Genomic DNA, 16,491 nt, shown 5'->3' on the forward strand with positions numbered 1-16,491 from the left:
ACCGGAGACTCCATCTCCGGCCACCATCTCACCACATCACTTCCACCAGTCGACGGAACACCTGAACCCGACCAAAACCCACCCGGAATCACCGACATGCATCGCCGGTAGCCTCCACACGCGACCACCAAAAGCTGCAACACCACTGCCCTTTCTCCTTCGTCGATTTCCGACCATCACCATGCCACACTGACACCACCGTCCGACTCAGTGGAGAAGGAAGAGCGAAACCCGTGAGCATCATCACTCGTCGATGTCGGGAAACCGCCGTACCAGCATCGTCGGAGGCCTCGGCCCTGCATGCCCTCGTTCTCTACTCTCCAGCTCGGATCGAGCTAAACAACCTCCGTAGCTGGAATCAAGGCTTCACGATGCATCAAAGCCATAGACCCTCAGCCTCCGATTTCGGCCAGAGCCCCCGCACGCGTCTCACGCGCCACCGCTGGCACGTGAGCCAACCTAGCGTCACCGTGAGCACCACCAGCTTATTCTCTTCGTTCGGTAAGCTGGATTCTATCCCTTCTTCTTAGTGAGGCTTCTACTTTGATCTAGATTGAGAACCCTAACTCGATTTCTTAATTTGAAATCTGTGAAGATTTTGGAATATGTGTTCTGGAGGTTTTGGAGGAAGGGAGGTCTGCAAAATTGTAAGCCTTCGGAGAAGAGAAGTGCTGGGTCAGTTCCATTTGTATTGAGGAAAGGTAAGGATTCAAGAACTCGGTTTTGGAATGAATTTGGTTAAGAGTTGGACTGTTGATCTTGTCATATCTGTTAGGTGCCCAAAGCAATTGTTGGAGCTGGATTGCAGCAATTGGATTTAGCCCTCAGTTTGGAGAAGAAGAAATGGTAAGGGTCTGGGTTTTGAATCTATTGTTGGTGAAACTGTGGTGGTTGTAATCTGTTGTTTGTAGCCTCATGAATGGGAAAGTGTTAAAATGGTGATATGGATATGTTGTTGAGTGGATTGGAATTGATAGGAAATTGTCCTTGTTGATTTAATTATGAAAGCGGTGATTTGGCTAATTGCATGAGAAAAATTATAAATAAGAATGGACCGGTTTTGGATAAGTGAATTAATATGTGGAATGTTCAATTTAAGGTCCGTGAATAGAAATATTCCAAACCTACCATATCCCGGAATTATTGTATAATGAAATTATTCGGGAATGGTGGTTGCTATTTAATAGCTTAGGGTTTAAAGGCTAAATAAAATGAGGTCAAACCGGTTGACCGAAATTTTAGTATGGGAAGAAGTGTGATCACCATATCCCGAATGAGCTTACTATGTTAAATGAATTGTTCGGGAATGGAAATTGCCATTTGTTTTCTTAAGGTAAAAAGGGTAAAGAAATGAAGGTGCAGGTGCTAAGTATAATCACCATATCCTAAATGATTCAAATGCTATATCATTTGGATTTGGATTGTTTGGGAATGGATAATAGAATTTATCAACTAAAGGAAAATTCTATAAACACAAGTTCTAGATCATTTTTCGATTAAAGGATAATCCGATGGACTATAAGGAAATTAAGTAAATGTTTTGGTTGCTCGGTTAGTTGAGTTATAATGAAGTCAGGTTACTTATTGGTTTAATTTTATTATAAAGGACCCGAGCGTGTGCATTTGGAAGTGGACAAAGTGTTGAAAGTCGAGAACGAACCCGAATGTGGGCAAGCACTCCAATTCCAGGTAGGGTGAGCTGTCCCTTCCTTGTTAGAGGCTTTTCAGTATATGTGGAATGCTATACTATGATAGTATGTTGCCTGCAAGAACGTTTTTGGTTGTTCATCAGTCGATGCCTCGTGATACATGTGTTTTCAGAGCTGATAATTGTTGATTGCGAAAACCGAGGCTAGACTTGCATGTTGAGATACTGTACCCTTTGTATGTTTGTGACCTGAAAGTGAATGGGACCTAGACGCGTTGATTCCTAGGGATCCCACGGTGTCGATAACCGTGAACCTCCGGAGGGGGCTGTGCTCCTATGTTTGTCGGGGAAAGGTAAGTACAGACAGTGAACCAGTCATAGGAGACTCAGAGCCAGGAAATGGACACTTTCGCTACTTGTAGTCACAAGGACTACAAAGTAGTTGGCTGGTTCTCTTACTCAGGACGAACCAGATCGGTCACTGATTTATTTTACTTTAGCCGGCAGGTAAGTATCTCGGAGCTCCAAGTGTGTGAAGCATACTGCACATGTTTAATGAAAGAAAACGAATGTTTGTGGTTGCCACTTTTCTTAAAGCATTTTTCGATAAACGTGCACAATATTATGTAGTAAATATTTTCAAGTATATTATTTTTTCAAACCTAGCATGGTTGGGTCGGCCCCTACTGGGCATGCGAGGACGAAAGCTCACCCCTACTATAGTGTGCAGGTTTCGAGCATGTGGTCGGGAAGCGTACAGGGGAGGCACATGGCACGGCTTGGCGCATTTCTCTTTAGTTTTATCAAAAGAAGGTTTTGGTCCTTAATCGGATTTTGTAGTAGCTAGTTTATTTACTTTTTATTTATTTCCTACTCGTTTACAAAAAAATTCCGGGAGACCCGTAACCCTGGGGCTCGTCTCCCATACTTGTAGTTACTTAGTGATCCGTTTTATTTTCCAAATTGGGCTCCGATTGCAAGCCCAAAACTCTTAGCCCATTTCGAATTCCGCTTTTGACAATGTGTTGTTAGGTTGCTAGAATGATTTGTCCAAGAAAGTGTTTTGTAAACCAACAACCTAAACTCAAAAGGCCTTGCGGTTTCGGGTTGATGAGCTATCGAGATGCCATTCGTGACATGTCGATTCCTCATTGGCTCGGAGTCGCGGCGCTGTGGGACCCCCCTTTCGGGTCACCACATCAACAACAAAGTAAAACGTAAAAGCTCCTCAGAGTTTACTACATAGCGGAAGTCATAACAATGGCAAAGCCAATCAAGTTTGCTTCCTACCAGTTCTGCTGCCAACAACTACCTCAGCTTCAGCCCCGATTATCCTACCCTGCAGGATTAACCCCTACACCGTTGGAATGGTGCACCGGGTTGTCACACAACAAACCCGGTAAGCTTTTGCAAGCCCGTATGAGTAACTCAAAACAACTCGCACAAAACTACGGGATAAAAGCCCGCACGTTTCGATCGAGGAAACAACTCACACAAATCACGAGATAAACTCACACAAATCACGTTTAAATCAATAAACAAATCACGGGATAAACCCACACGAATCACGTTTCAATCAAGAAACAAAGCACGGGATAAACCCACACAAATCACGAGATAAACTCACACAAATCACGTTTCAATCAAGAAACAAAGCACGGGATAAACCCACACAAATCACGAGATAAACTCACACAAATCACGGGATAAAATCCCGCACAACTCAAGCCAAAAACACGAGGAAAACCTTTCGACTCGAAAATAAGGAAAACATACCATGCCTCCCAAAACAATAATCTTTTCCCAAAAGAAAACCACGAAAGTCACATCGTGACAAAATAATATAAACTGTTAACCTAACAATTCAAATATGAATGATAAATCAATCCAACCTGGATAAAACCACAATTTGGTCCAACCTGGACAAAACAATCAAATCAGTCCAACCTGGACAACACAATCAAATCAGTCCAACCTGGACAAAACAATTAAATAGGTCTAACCTGGACAAAACAATTAAATCGGTCCAACCTGGACAAAATACCTGCCCACATCAATCATACCTATCGTTAACCTAACAAATAGCATATGATTCTTTTAGTCCAACCTGGACAAAATACGTACCCAGTAATCGTAAGTAACCTACTTAGATCCATGAGGTTTCAATTTCGGTGGAAATTTCGGTTAAAAATAAAGAAATCACATTAATTGCATTTATAGAATGATATTTTTGAATGAAACTTTTACATAGACTAAACTAACCTATAATAAACCTATTTACAATGTAACCTCTCTAAAATTATACATAAATAATAGAATTATGATATTTAATATTTTAAATTTTTAATATGGACGAGTAATTAACTAAAACTGTAGTAAGTTGCTAAACTAGTGTTTTTATCTATATATAATTATAATTGTTCTGTATATTGATAATGCAAATGTGATTTACTTTTTTCTTTTATGACTGGAACCCGGTGGGAGGCTTGGCTATCACACATTTTTCACTAATAATTAGAAAAAAAACAACCAAGGGGGGGGGGGGGGGACGCAATACCAAAACTCGGTGAATGACAATGAACAAGAACAACAAAACAATATAAAGTATTAGTAATAAGAGCTACTACGATGTGGTTCAATCCATGTGGTTGAACTGCTCTCATTTAGTATCATACAATACTGCTCCCAAGTACATGAATTTTGGAAATGATTTTGGTACTTCATCTTCCCACATGCAATCCATATATCGGATATTGTGGAATTATCCAATATGGTGTTTCATTGCAACATACGGCATTTGAGACGCCGAATGATCAAAAAGGTCATATGTGCTTCCACCTTGTGAGCTTGATCCAATTCTGTAAGTACTTTCTGAGGTAGAACTCATTTCATGATGAGGATAATGAGAATGGAATGGGTTAGGGTTATCACTATATTGAGTTCCTATGTCCATTGAGCCAAGACTTGAAGAAAGTGATTCAAACTCATTTAGAAACAAATGGCTATCGCGTCTTCCTTGTGTATCCCTAGCTCTAGAATTATATTTACGATTTGCACCAGGATAAGTAGTATGATCATCACTACTATATTGGTTGTAGTGCTATGATTTGCCACTCTCCCTGTCATTTCCATAATTCGCCTCACGATTGGTAGCAGATAAAAGCAAAGAGGGTTTTGTTGTATTCAATTTCAACTTGATTGGAAAAAAAAAAAATAATCAAAATTTCATATTTTGTTAGTGACAAACGAATTACACAGAAATTTCAGAGAAATTTCGGACAAAATTTCGGTATGAATTTTTAAATATATTTTTTGTGTGTAGATATTTCATAAATTAAGAATTTCGCGGAAATGTACGGAAAATTTCGGAAAATTTCGGGAAACTCCTGATGGAAATGATATAGTATGAATTTCGTTTCGGTACTTCAAATTTACGGAAATTTCGACGAAAATTTCGGCAGTTTCGGAGAAACTTAAAACCTTGGTTGGAGTGAGAGAAAAGATTTTTAATTTTTTTTTTAAAGTAAAGGGGGGTAAAGAAAGGAAATATAAAGATTATATTTTATAGAAACTTTTCTCTATACACGTGGCAAGTTAAGGAATGAGTGTGGCTAATACACACTCACTTGAGTATGAGCCTAGCACTCCCCTATCCTCATTCCTAAGGTTTAGATACTAACTCATTCAATAATGTCATATAATGTATAGCCTTATGATCACCTATTCATTGCTACATGTTTTTGAAATATTCGGCAGCACTCCACCTTTTATCCCACATGTACACAAACTTAATATGCACAATAGGATCATAGGTTTGACGACGAAAGTTTCATAAACATATAAGAACAAATAGATATCATAGGCAATACATAATATAACATTACTAAACTATCATAAAATGGGACAATTTAAGAATTAGGCATGTAGACATAAAATTTCAATACATAATTCTTAAACGGGTACTAAGCTTTCATAAAATGCATAATCTACAAAATTGAATGCTATAACTCATAATTTATAGCATTCAGTTTTTTCAAACATAAATAAAGCAGCAATTCAATATTAATCTTAGATAAATAAAAAATTAATCTAAAATCTATAACATAAAACCAATAACTAACGAATAACGGCTCGGGTCTCATAATAGCATGAGATGTCTCAAAAACCCTAAGACGTCGCTCTTGACGTCCAAACACTAAAACACCAATTTTGGGACGGCAATTTGTTCCACACTTTCAACTTGATGGTTTCTATCGACGCAGTTACAGCATCCTTCACGACTTCACTAGCCCTAGCCGGAAATGAGGTCGTGGATATCTCCAAGATGGAGGGAGGTACACCGCGCAAGGCGGCACAATCTTATCTGCTAGCACGGCCGCTTGCTCCAAAACCGGTTCTGAACGATCTTAGGCGCTTGTTTTGCCAAATCTGGGTCCTGGAAAAGGCTTTCCATATCCAGTAAAGAGCGGAGGACAGGTTCCTCCTCATTCGACCTCCAACAAGACTGCAACAAAGTGCTCCGCAGTGGTCCATGGTGGTATAACAAAGCACCAATCATTCTGTAGGTGTTTGATGGGATTTCACCGATCAATCGAGTACCCATGACTGAGCTCTTCTTTTGGGTTTGTATCACGGATGTGCCGCCAGACTTTGAAGAATGTCACACTATCAAGAACATTGCATCTGTGGTAGGCAAGTTTCTGGAGCTTGATGATAAACTTTTTGACACCACTAGGAAAATTAGGGTTTGGGTGTCCTATGACATCTCCAAACATTTCTTTTTCAAGAAAACCCTAAAGCTAGTTGCCATTGTCACAGCAGAAATCTCATTTTTCTTCGAAAACTTGGTAGGCAAATGAGTGCTTGCCATTTGATCTATCATGATGGAGGAGTCTACCCACTTACGACAAAATTGTCATCTGCACAACTGGCAGAAAAGCTCCCGGAGATAACTGGCCCTTTGCTTGATTTTGCCAATCAACTCATCAATGGGATCGTCACCTTCCATGGTGTCAAAACCCCTATCCTTCCTCTTGTAAGCCGAGCCCTCTTTGGTCCAAAAGAACAGGTACGTAAACCTATTGTTATTATAGAGCATGTACTACATTCAAAAGAAATTGATGAATGCAGCAACACAACACTAGCCCTAGTCCCTGTTAACTATACTGTCACAAAGCGGAGTTGTCCCACCTCACGTTTCTCATCACCAAAAAAGCACAAGGTTGTCCCTGCACTTCTTGCACAGCCGGCATGCACTGAAGCCCGTTAATAAAAGGGTGAAGCACCGAAGTTCACCTCCCAGTTCACCAACAACCCCCTTTCCTCGGTGGAGGTGCCAACTAGTGTTCTAGTCCTCAAGGAAGGCCCTGGAACTGAACCAAAAAAGGAAAAGAGGGTGGCCTTCGGGTTCCAAGAATAAGCAACCTTCAAAGAACAAGAATAATGAGAAAGCACATGAAGCCTACTATGCTTTAAGTTTTGTTTATGTTTGAAATAAGCCTATTACTTTGCTTGACTTCCATAGCATGTAGGCTCTCTTAATAAGTGAGCATGGGAATATTCAAATGATTAGATCTAATCTATGTATCGTTGTGGCATGGCCACAGACTTTTTATCTACCCAAAGTCGGTAGAGGAAGGATACGTAATGGCCTGTTCTGGCTTGAGCATATTTATTCAAAAGAAAAAAAAAACCAATAACTAACTAATTTATATAATGGAGTTTTCATTGAAGAACTATAACATCTATTCTATCCAAAGAGCTAAAACTCGTAAATATGACAAAAATGAGATAATAGACTACTTCTTATATGAGGTAGATAGAGAAGAGTAATATCTCTTGAAGATTATTTAGGAAGAGAACTATGATGAGGAAGGGATTTCATCAAAATGAAGATTGAAGAAAAGATCAATGATGAGTGAGAAAATAGAGACACAAAAGGGGTTGATTTGTTTCTGATCTTTTTAATCCTCAATCCACACTGATATAAGTGTGTATCAATAGCAATAATAAAGACTGATATAATTGCGTATCAACAACAATAATAAAGACTGATATAAGTGAGTATCAATAGCAATAATAAAGACTGATATCCGTGTGAGTTGCATGTTAATCTTAATGTTTATATATGCTCAATATTAAGAATACATTGAATGAAGTACTTACTTGGAATAGACGACAAATCCATGTTAATGAAGTTAATAGAACTCTTGCTTCTCCTCTGATCAATCTTCTTGATGCAATCACACTATGGGACAGTGAATATGTATTGCTTATAGTGATTGATAGAGCAGGGCTTGAGTTCCTTAGGCATACAAGAATTAAGAACCACCCATAAAGATTCCTAATCCTATACTGAATATGCATAGAGCTTACATAAATCATGTTCTCTGAGGCTCTGAGGGATCATTATTCCAGTAATGAAATCCGCATTCCTTATTGACTATGATTCCTAGTCAATCTTAGAATACCAGAGTAGAACTTACCATATTATCTCGATTACCTTTTCCACTGGAATATGACAGGTTGTTAAGATGAATCGATACTAAGTCCACATTGATTCTTACATTCTCCCACTGGATTGTATATTGTTTAGGTCAACAAGAATATCACATGATTGGATATAGTAATCCTGAAGTGTTCACATAAGATAATATGAATTTCTGGACCTAAATCACAGTTGAGTCAAACCAAAATTTACATACATCAGACTATGGAAAACAAGCATTAATACATAATCATAAGGTAGTAAACTTGAACCATAAGAGCTAACTTGCATAACATGAAGACATAAAGTAATACATATATGACCTGCACTTAATGAATCTAGACCATATTCAGCATGTATTAAAGCTTATATGTATGTTAAAGCTCAATGAAGGAGGATGTTCATGTGCAAGAATGAGATTAAACTCTGCATGTAAGCCACAATCATCTAAATTACAGCACAAAGGTAAACTAAGTATGAATTGAAAATGCATAATTCACATCGACTTAAAATTGCATAAGAATAAGAAATTTCAAAATGAATAATACTGAACTTATAATGTCTTAGTAACTGAAGTTACAAGAAGTTTATGAAGGAAAATATGTTAAATGAAAACGACTTAAATTGTATACTCTCACTAGTTTATCTCATGTAGACTGCTTGAAATTCCCATATTCTTCACACGCTCTTGATAAACTGATACTGACAGTGGTTTGGTGAGAAGAACAGCTAACTGCTCTAAAGTACCAATCTGTATGACTTCAATTTCATCATCCCTAACACTCTCTCTCACACCAAAGTACTTAACATTGATATTTTTGGGAGCTGAGGGTCTCTTGTTATTTTTAGCAAAGGAACCAGCAACAGGATTGTCACAAAAAATCTTAGCAGGCCTCTCAATGGAATCTATAACCTGAATTTTTTTAATAAAATTCCTTTACCACAATGCATGACAAGTTACTTCATGAACAACAATATATTCAGCCTACATTGTAGATATTTATCAAACTTTATTTAACACTTTTCCATGACACTTGCCGCCAGCCAACATAAAAATAAAACCTGAAGTGGATTTAATATCATCTGGACATCCTCTATAATCTGAATCCGAATAACCAACTACGTCAAGTTCCAAATTTTCAATTTTTCTATATACCAGCATATATTCCTTAGTTTTCTAGAGCTACCTCAAAACCTTTTTTCCAGGCACCCAATGTTGAAAACCAAGGTTAGATTGATACCTAGACAATACACCAACTGCAAAGGCATTGTCAGATCTAGTACAAATCTGAGCATATGTTAAACTCCCTACTAATCTTGCATATGGCCTATTCTCCATATCATTTTTCTCTACTACATTTCTAGGACATTGACCATGATGTAATTTATCACCTTTTGACATCAGTGAATCTCCAATCTCGCAGCCATTCATATCAAACCTCTGCAGAATTTTAGAGACATAGTTTTTCTGAGATAATCCTAACATACAAAGAGACCTATCGCTTGAGATTTCATTTCCCAGAACATAACTTGCTCCACCCATGTCTTTCATATCAAAATTATTAAGCAGCAAACTCTTTGTTTTATTTAGCAAGCATACATCACTGCTTGCCAACAAAATATCATCAACATAAAGAACCATAAAAATAAACATGCTCCCATTGATCTTGAGATAAATCCACTCATCCAATTTGTTCTCAGCAAAACAAAAGGAAGTAATCACGGAGTCAAACTTAAGATACCACTACCTAGAAGCTTGTTTCAAACCATAAATCAATTTCTTAAGTTTGCACACTTTATTTTCATCACTAGACTTGACATAACCCATAGGTTGACACATGTAAATTTCTTCCTTCAATTCACCATTAAGATAAACAGTTTTTACATCCATCTGATAGAGTTCAAGGTCATAGTGCGCTACTAATGCCATAATAATTCTAAAAGCATCCTTGGTTGACACTGTAGAAAAGGTTTCGGTGTAGTCTATTCCTTTCTTTTGGGTAAAACCTTTGGCTACTAGTCTGACTTTGTACCTATCTATCCATCCATGTGAGTTTAGTCTTAAACACCCATTTACCGCCTATAGGTCTGAATCCCTCATATTTTTCAATGATTTCCATACCGCGATATCACTCATTGACTTAAGTTCTAACAACATCGCTTCTTCCTACTTATCTGATTTATCAAAAACCATTGCTTATGCAAAACTGATTGGATCATTATCTTCTCCTAAGTCAAAATCTGGTTTTATGAGAAAAACAGTTTCATAATAGTCAGGAATAGCTGACCTTCGAACCCTCTATGATCCTCTAAGTTGCACTTCTTCCTGCTGATCCATCTGAGGCTCTACAACTTGATTTTCTCAAGGTTTTGCAACTATAATAGGCTGAGGTTCAACTTCTAGATCTTGTGGAGGCATGTCGCTAGAAATCACTTCAGGTTCAGGTTCAGGTTCAATGTAATCTAGGTTTCCATCACCGCTATCATTAACAGGAATGTCGTAAACTAGCCAAGTATAGGTATCAAAATCAATTGTACTAGTATTTGCAATTTCTACATCGAAACTCTCATGCTAAACTCTCACCATCACATAGTTCATCAATAAAGCTTGCCTTATTTGTTTCGTCTAACCTTTTGTAACTGTTTAGACTCTATAATTTGAACCCTTTAGATTTCTCTGCATATCCAATGAAATAAGAACCAGCGGTTTTGGGATCTAAGGGCATCTTCAACAGTGTTAGCTATTTACATAGCTAAAAATAGGTAAAACTGATATATAGCTATCCAATTTGAGAGTTGTCCTCTGGCAAGGATAGCTATTTTTGAGTTAATTTAAATTAAAAAAAAAATAACTAAAACAACGACTACCAACAACGTCTGTTCTATAAAAAAAGATGTATATTCATGTTCAACCATCTTCCATCTTCAACTTCACTTTCAATACTGATTATTTCTTTCTTTAGCCATGACTCGCTATTTAAATGATATGATGGTGAACTACGAATAATCTGATGATGAGGATGAAGCAATTATGCTTGCTCATGTTGAACAATCGATGAAGAAAGACAAACCTCGTCGCCAACGCAAATTTGTTGAAGGAGTTTCTTGATTTCATAAAAATAGTCATAGTTTGCAACCTAGATGTGGGAACATCTATTTTGAGATAATCTTGGATATTGTTTTTTAGGTTTTCCTCTCAAAATTGAATGCTAAAGTATCAATATGATTATACTTGTTCATATGCTATTTGAATGCCTCCCATCTGGTATATGTATCAATAATTGATTATATTGTATCAATTAAATGCGTCCCATCTGGTATTTGATTAATTCCCTTAATTAGTTCCCAATGCATCCCATCTGGTATTTGATTAATTCCCTTAATTGATTCCCAATGCATCCCATCTGATTTTCAATCTATATCTTATATATTCCATATGTTCCCTTATCAAGGAGATGGATATTCTCTGGCAAACATTGGGGCTTCTTTTTGGGCAGCTACTTCATCAAAATTTATGGAGTTTACATTTTTTGTTATCTTGTTGAACTGGCAAGTAGCATTTTTTGTAGTGTTTTTAGATAGGATTCTAGTTCTGGTGAGGTTTTCAGTTGGTTTAGTCTTCTGGTTTATGGCTTGTGTTCTTGTGTGTTTCTATGGACTCTTGTTCACTTTCACTAACTGTACTCTTAATAAATCATGTTCTCATAAAGAAAAGATAAGTATATATTGCTAGAGTATCTTAGTTTGCCAAAGATTATCATTGTTTCTTCTAATCTGTGTTCATTAAACATTACTCTTTCGGACTTTGTTCAGCATTTTTATTGTTTTGCATCCATTGCAGCCTTGTGCTTCACTTGGCCCAAAAGTTAAATTGCACTCATGCTTACCATCCAAACTTGTACTTCTGATGGCTCTCAATTCACCTTTACATGTTAATGCCAACTCATGGAATGGCCTACAGAGATCAATTCCTGTTTTATTTCATGGTGAACTTTTTTTTCATATTCTCTTTTTTCTCGAAGCTTGACATTGGTTTGATGAAAAAAAAAAGTAAATATTTTTTCACAACAACATTATAGTTTCTTTTCTTAAAGAACCAATGTGATTAGTCCTATCTATATATTTGGTACCGTTAATAAATAAAGAATAATTCTGAAATTGTATTTGTTGCTAGTATTTGAGAAGTGAGAACTTTGTTTTCTATTATTGAGTTTTGGAAAGCATACCTGAAAGTATTTATGAAACTAGATAAAGCCATTCTTAGCCATGACATTGGAGGAAAAAGATAAAGAGATAGATTTTCTTTTCTTCAATTGACTTTTGTAGCTCACAGTATTGTCGCGTGTGGTAGAATCGATGGTCATAACGTACTTTATGTAGACTACTTTGCTGATCAACCTATCTTCAAGAGTCATATATTTAGACGGAGATTTCGTATGAAACAACATCTTGTTTTGCGAATTCATGCTGCAGGGGAAAATTATGATTCCTATTTTGAAATAGGAATGCCATTGGAGTTCTCAGTTTGTCATCCATCCAAAAGATGACAGCTGCACTAAGAATGCTTACTTATGGCGTGCCAGCAGATCAAATTGATGAATACCTACGAATTGACCAAAGTACAGCTATTGAAAGTCTTAATAGATTTGTTAAGGCAGTTGTTGAAATTTTTGGTGATGAGTACTTGAGATCACCAAACAGCATTGACATCGCAAGATTACTTGCTCTAGACAAACAACGTGGATTTCATGGAATGTTGGGGAGCATTGATTGTATGCATTGGAAGTGGAAGAATTTTCCTATAGCATGGCATGGTATGTATTCTGGTCACATCCATGAACCAACAATTATTTTGGAAGTTGTGGCTTCATATGATCTTTGGATATGGCACGCATTCTTTGGACTCCCAGGTTCTCATAATGACATTAATGTGTTAGAGCGATCTTCTGTATATGCCAAACTTGCTAAAGAACGAGCTCCCAAAGTGAAGTACAGAATCATGGACAACGAGTATAAAATGGGATACTGTAAGTATATTGGACTACTTCCTTCAACACATGACTTTCCCAAGATCTCAAGGACAATAGACATGCAAAGAATTAGGAGGGTATCTCTCCTAATTGTTCGGTGACTTAAAGCAAGTAAAAGAAGATCGCATAATCAAATCATGAAGAGAGATTCAAGGAAGTTAATCCACTCTTGAGATAGAGGTGTCTTTAATACATATCATATTTGCATGATTCTAAATTGATATGCATTGATTTTAATTGATCTCAAGATCTCTTTGTGTATGCATATCCGATTACTTGTTCAAAACAGTTTAAAAAACCTTTCCATATTTATCTTATTCTGTAATTAAGATAAGATTTGATTGAGGGGGAGTCTTGCTTCCCTATAAAAAGGTTTTGAAACTATTCTCGATGTAGAGATTTTTCGTTGCAAAAATTGTTTCTCTTGAACCACTTGTGTTCTTGTTTAAATTGTTTTTGAAAACTCTCATTATGTGTTTCATGTATTCGCTTGCATAATCTATCATGCTCATAAATCATTCTCAAGATCAGTGATACGATTAAGTGCAAGGATGGATTGAAGATAGATTGTCTAGAAAGTTGTGTTGATCTAGTTAGGAGTTAGAACAATTATCAATCAAGTTAGCATTTGTTGCTAATTGAAAGTGTTTGTTATGAACAACACTACTTGTATATTGTAAACTCCTTTGATTAATATTGGATTGATTTTTCCGTGTTGGCTACGATAAAAGCCACGCAGTGAAGTTTCCTCAGAGGTGAGGTTTACACTGCGTCAGCAAAAGATTGAGCTCCATTTTAATTATATTGTACTATTGTTCCATCTAGTGTTTTCAATTGGTATCAGAGCGGGTTCTAGAACTTTCTAGTGATCCCAGGAAAGATGGAACATTCATGTGATACGGCTGCTGGCGGATCTATAAATAGTCCTCCATGGTTCGATGGTGGATGTGAAAAATATACTCAGTAGAAAATATACATGAAATCATATCTCTATGCTCAAGATGAACATGTGTGGAATATTGTAGAAAATGGTTGGACTATACCTATGGTAAAAGAAAAAGGAGAAAGCTCTTCCACTGCCACTCCCAAACCAAGGAAGGATTGGACTGAGGAAGAAGTTCGTGATTTGCAAGCAGATTTCAAGGCTAAGAATAGCATTTTCACAGCCCAATCTGAACGAGAAAAATTGAGAATCAGTCACTGTGAAACTGCCAAGCAAGCATGGGATCTTCTACAGACTACGTATGAAGGAAATAAAAAGGTACGTGCACAGAAACTGCAAGCACTGATATTTGAATTCGAAACCATGACTATGGGAGATGATGAAACCGTGGATGATTTTCATGGTAGAATTCTTAAAATTTCCGGTCAGTGTCATAATCTGGGAGCACCTTTTGATGAAGATAAGATAATTAAAAAGATACTCTGGGCCCTGCCAGAAAAATTTCATTCAAAAGTCACTAGCATAGAGGACACTTTTGATATTGACGAGTATCCACTCGATGAGCTCATTGGAAATCTCAAAACCTATGAGATGAGGTTAAAACCTGAGAAGAAAAGCAAGGGTGTAGCCTTCAAGGCAGTGAAAGGAACAGAAGAGGAAGAGGAAACACTAGATCTTGCTCTACTGACAAAGGAATTTAAAAGATTTCTCAAAAGCAAGAACTCTTCTAGAAATTCGAATGCTCCCAGAAAGAATACTTATACCGGCAGTGGTAGCAATAGTGACTACACCAACAAGAGTGGAAAAGGAAACTTCAAAGGAAATCACTCAGGAAAACCTAAATGCTATGAATGTGGTGGCTACGGTCACATCTCTACTGAATGTGGAAATAGGAAGCATGAAAATAGCAACAACAAGTCTCTTCTTTCAACTTGGAGTGATGATGAGTCTCAAGAAATTGAAAACGTGGCTCTTGTATCATCACTTCTACCTGATTCAGATAGTGACGAGTTTTTCTCTGATGATGAAACAAATGTCCGCTGCAGACAACTCTACAAAGTTTCAAAGGCAACCCTGCTGAGAAACTTGAGTTTGGAAAAAGTAGATTTTCTGAGAAACGAAAAAGAAAAAATGGAGCATTTATTGGAATCCTCACAATCTGCATGGAAACTGGAGGAAGGCAAACATGCAAGTGAATCAGCAAATCTATAAGGTGACCAAGGAATAGTGACATGGAAGACTGAAAAGAATGAGTATCTCAACAAGATCAAATTGCTGGAACTGGATGTTAAAGGACAACAAGCATTGAACTTGGAACTGTTGGCTAAAAATGAGGCATTGAGCAAGAGGAGTTAAAATCGACTCAAGAAAGGTTCACCAAGTTCGATGTCAGTTCTATTGCCATGTCTAAATTGCTCGGATCAGGAAAAGCTCCTCATGACACTTGTGGGTTAGGATATACTGGAGAGAATTCCAAATGTACCAAGTTCGTAAGAGCATCAAGACCATTTGCAGAAAAGAAACAAGTCTCCACTGATGATTCTGTCAAAATTGTGAAACAAGGTCAACCAAATCAAAACTTTCAGGTAAAACTTGACCAAGAGTCTCCCACTGGTCAGAACAGGTACACAAACTCTAGAACTTTTATTCCTACTTGTCATCACTGTGGTAAGATAGGCCATATCAGACCTAGGTGTAATGGAAGATTTTCAAACTCACAGCTTTCTCAAGAAAAATGCACTGTTGAATCTCTAAGTTTTGAACTCAAAGAACAAAAAGAACTCATTAAGAGATTAACTGAAATTGTTTTGAAGAAAAACCTTCCAACTGAAAGAAGAAAAGTTGTCTGGACCAAGAAAAATGAAAGTAAATGCCTTCAATCTTATGTTGATAAAACTAATGATACATGCCTTTTCGCTTGTGCAAGCAAAACTCAACAAGGCTCTCACATTGAGGCAACTTGTTTGGTAGCCTTGACTGCATTAGCTGACAAGAGACGAGATTTCTGGTATGTCGACAGTGGCTGCTCTAGACACATGACTGGAGACAAAACCTGGTTTGCTTCCTTTGAAGATGAGAACACAACTGGATCAGTCACGTTTGGAGATGGAAGGAAAGCAAATATTCTAGCTCGAGGTACAGTGAACACCCCAGGTATACCTAATCTTAAAAATGTGTTATTCGTTGAAGGCTTAACTGCAAATCTGATTAGTGTAAGCCATTTGGCTGATGACTATGAAGATGTGTGGTTTAACAAACATAGATGTTTGGTCTTAAATCAGAAGGGAGAAGGTATCATGGGAGGTAAGAGATCTTTTGATAACTGTTATCATATTCAAGCTAATGAATCTTCCAGCTTGCAGCCTTGTTTGTCTGTAAAAAC

General features: G+C 37.3%; 1 protein-coding gene and 1 long non-coding RNA gene across 2 annotated transcripts; both read left to right on the forward strand.

Annotated features, from left to right (window-relative positions):
- Positions 1-230: 230 nt before the first annotated feature.
- Positions 231-2,545, forward strand: LOC133723762 (uncharacterized). Its single transcript, XR_009853248.1, has 4 exons — positions 231-701; positions 776-846; positions 1,607-1,689; positions 2,372-2,545. It is a non-coding gene; the product is annotated as an uncharacterized LOC133723762 (long non-coding RNA).
- Positions 2,546-12,678: 10,133 nt separating this feature from the next.
- On the forward strand, positions 12,679-13,266 carry LOC133723255 (uncharacterized). The gene has a single exon (XM_062150073.1). The coding sequence runs from the start codon at positions 12,679-12,681 to the stop codon at positions 13,264-13,266; it is 588 nt and encodes a 195-aa protein (XP_062006057.1).
- The last annotated feature ends 3,225 nt before the right edge of the window (positions 13,267-16,491 follow it).

The sequence above is a fragment of the Rosa rugosa genome, chromosome 7, assembly GCF_958449725.1.
Source record: "Rosa rugosa chromosome 7, drRosRugo1.1, whole genome shotgun sequence".
Lineage (NCBI taxonomy): Eukaryota > Viridiplantae > Streptophyta > Magnoliopsida > Rosales > Rosaceae > Rosa > Rosa rugosa.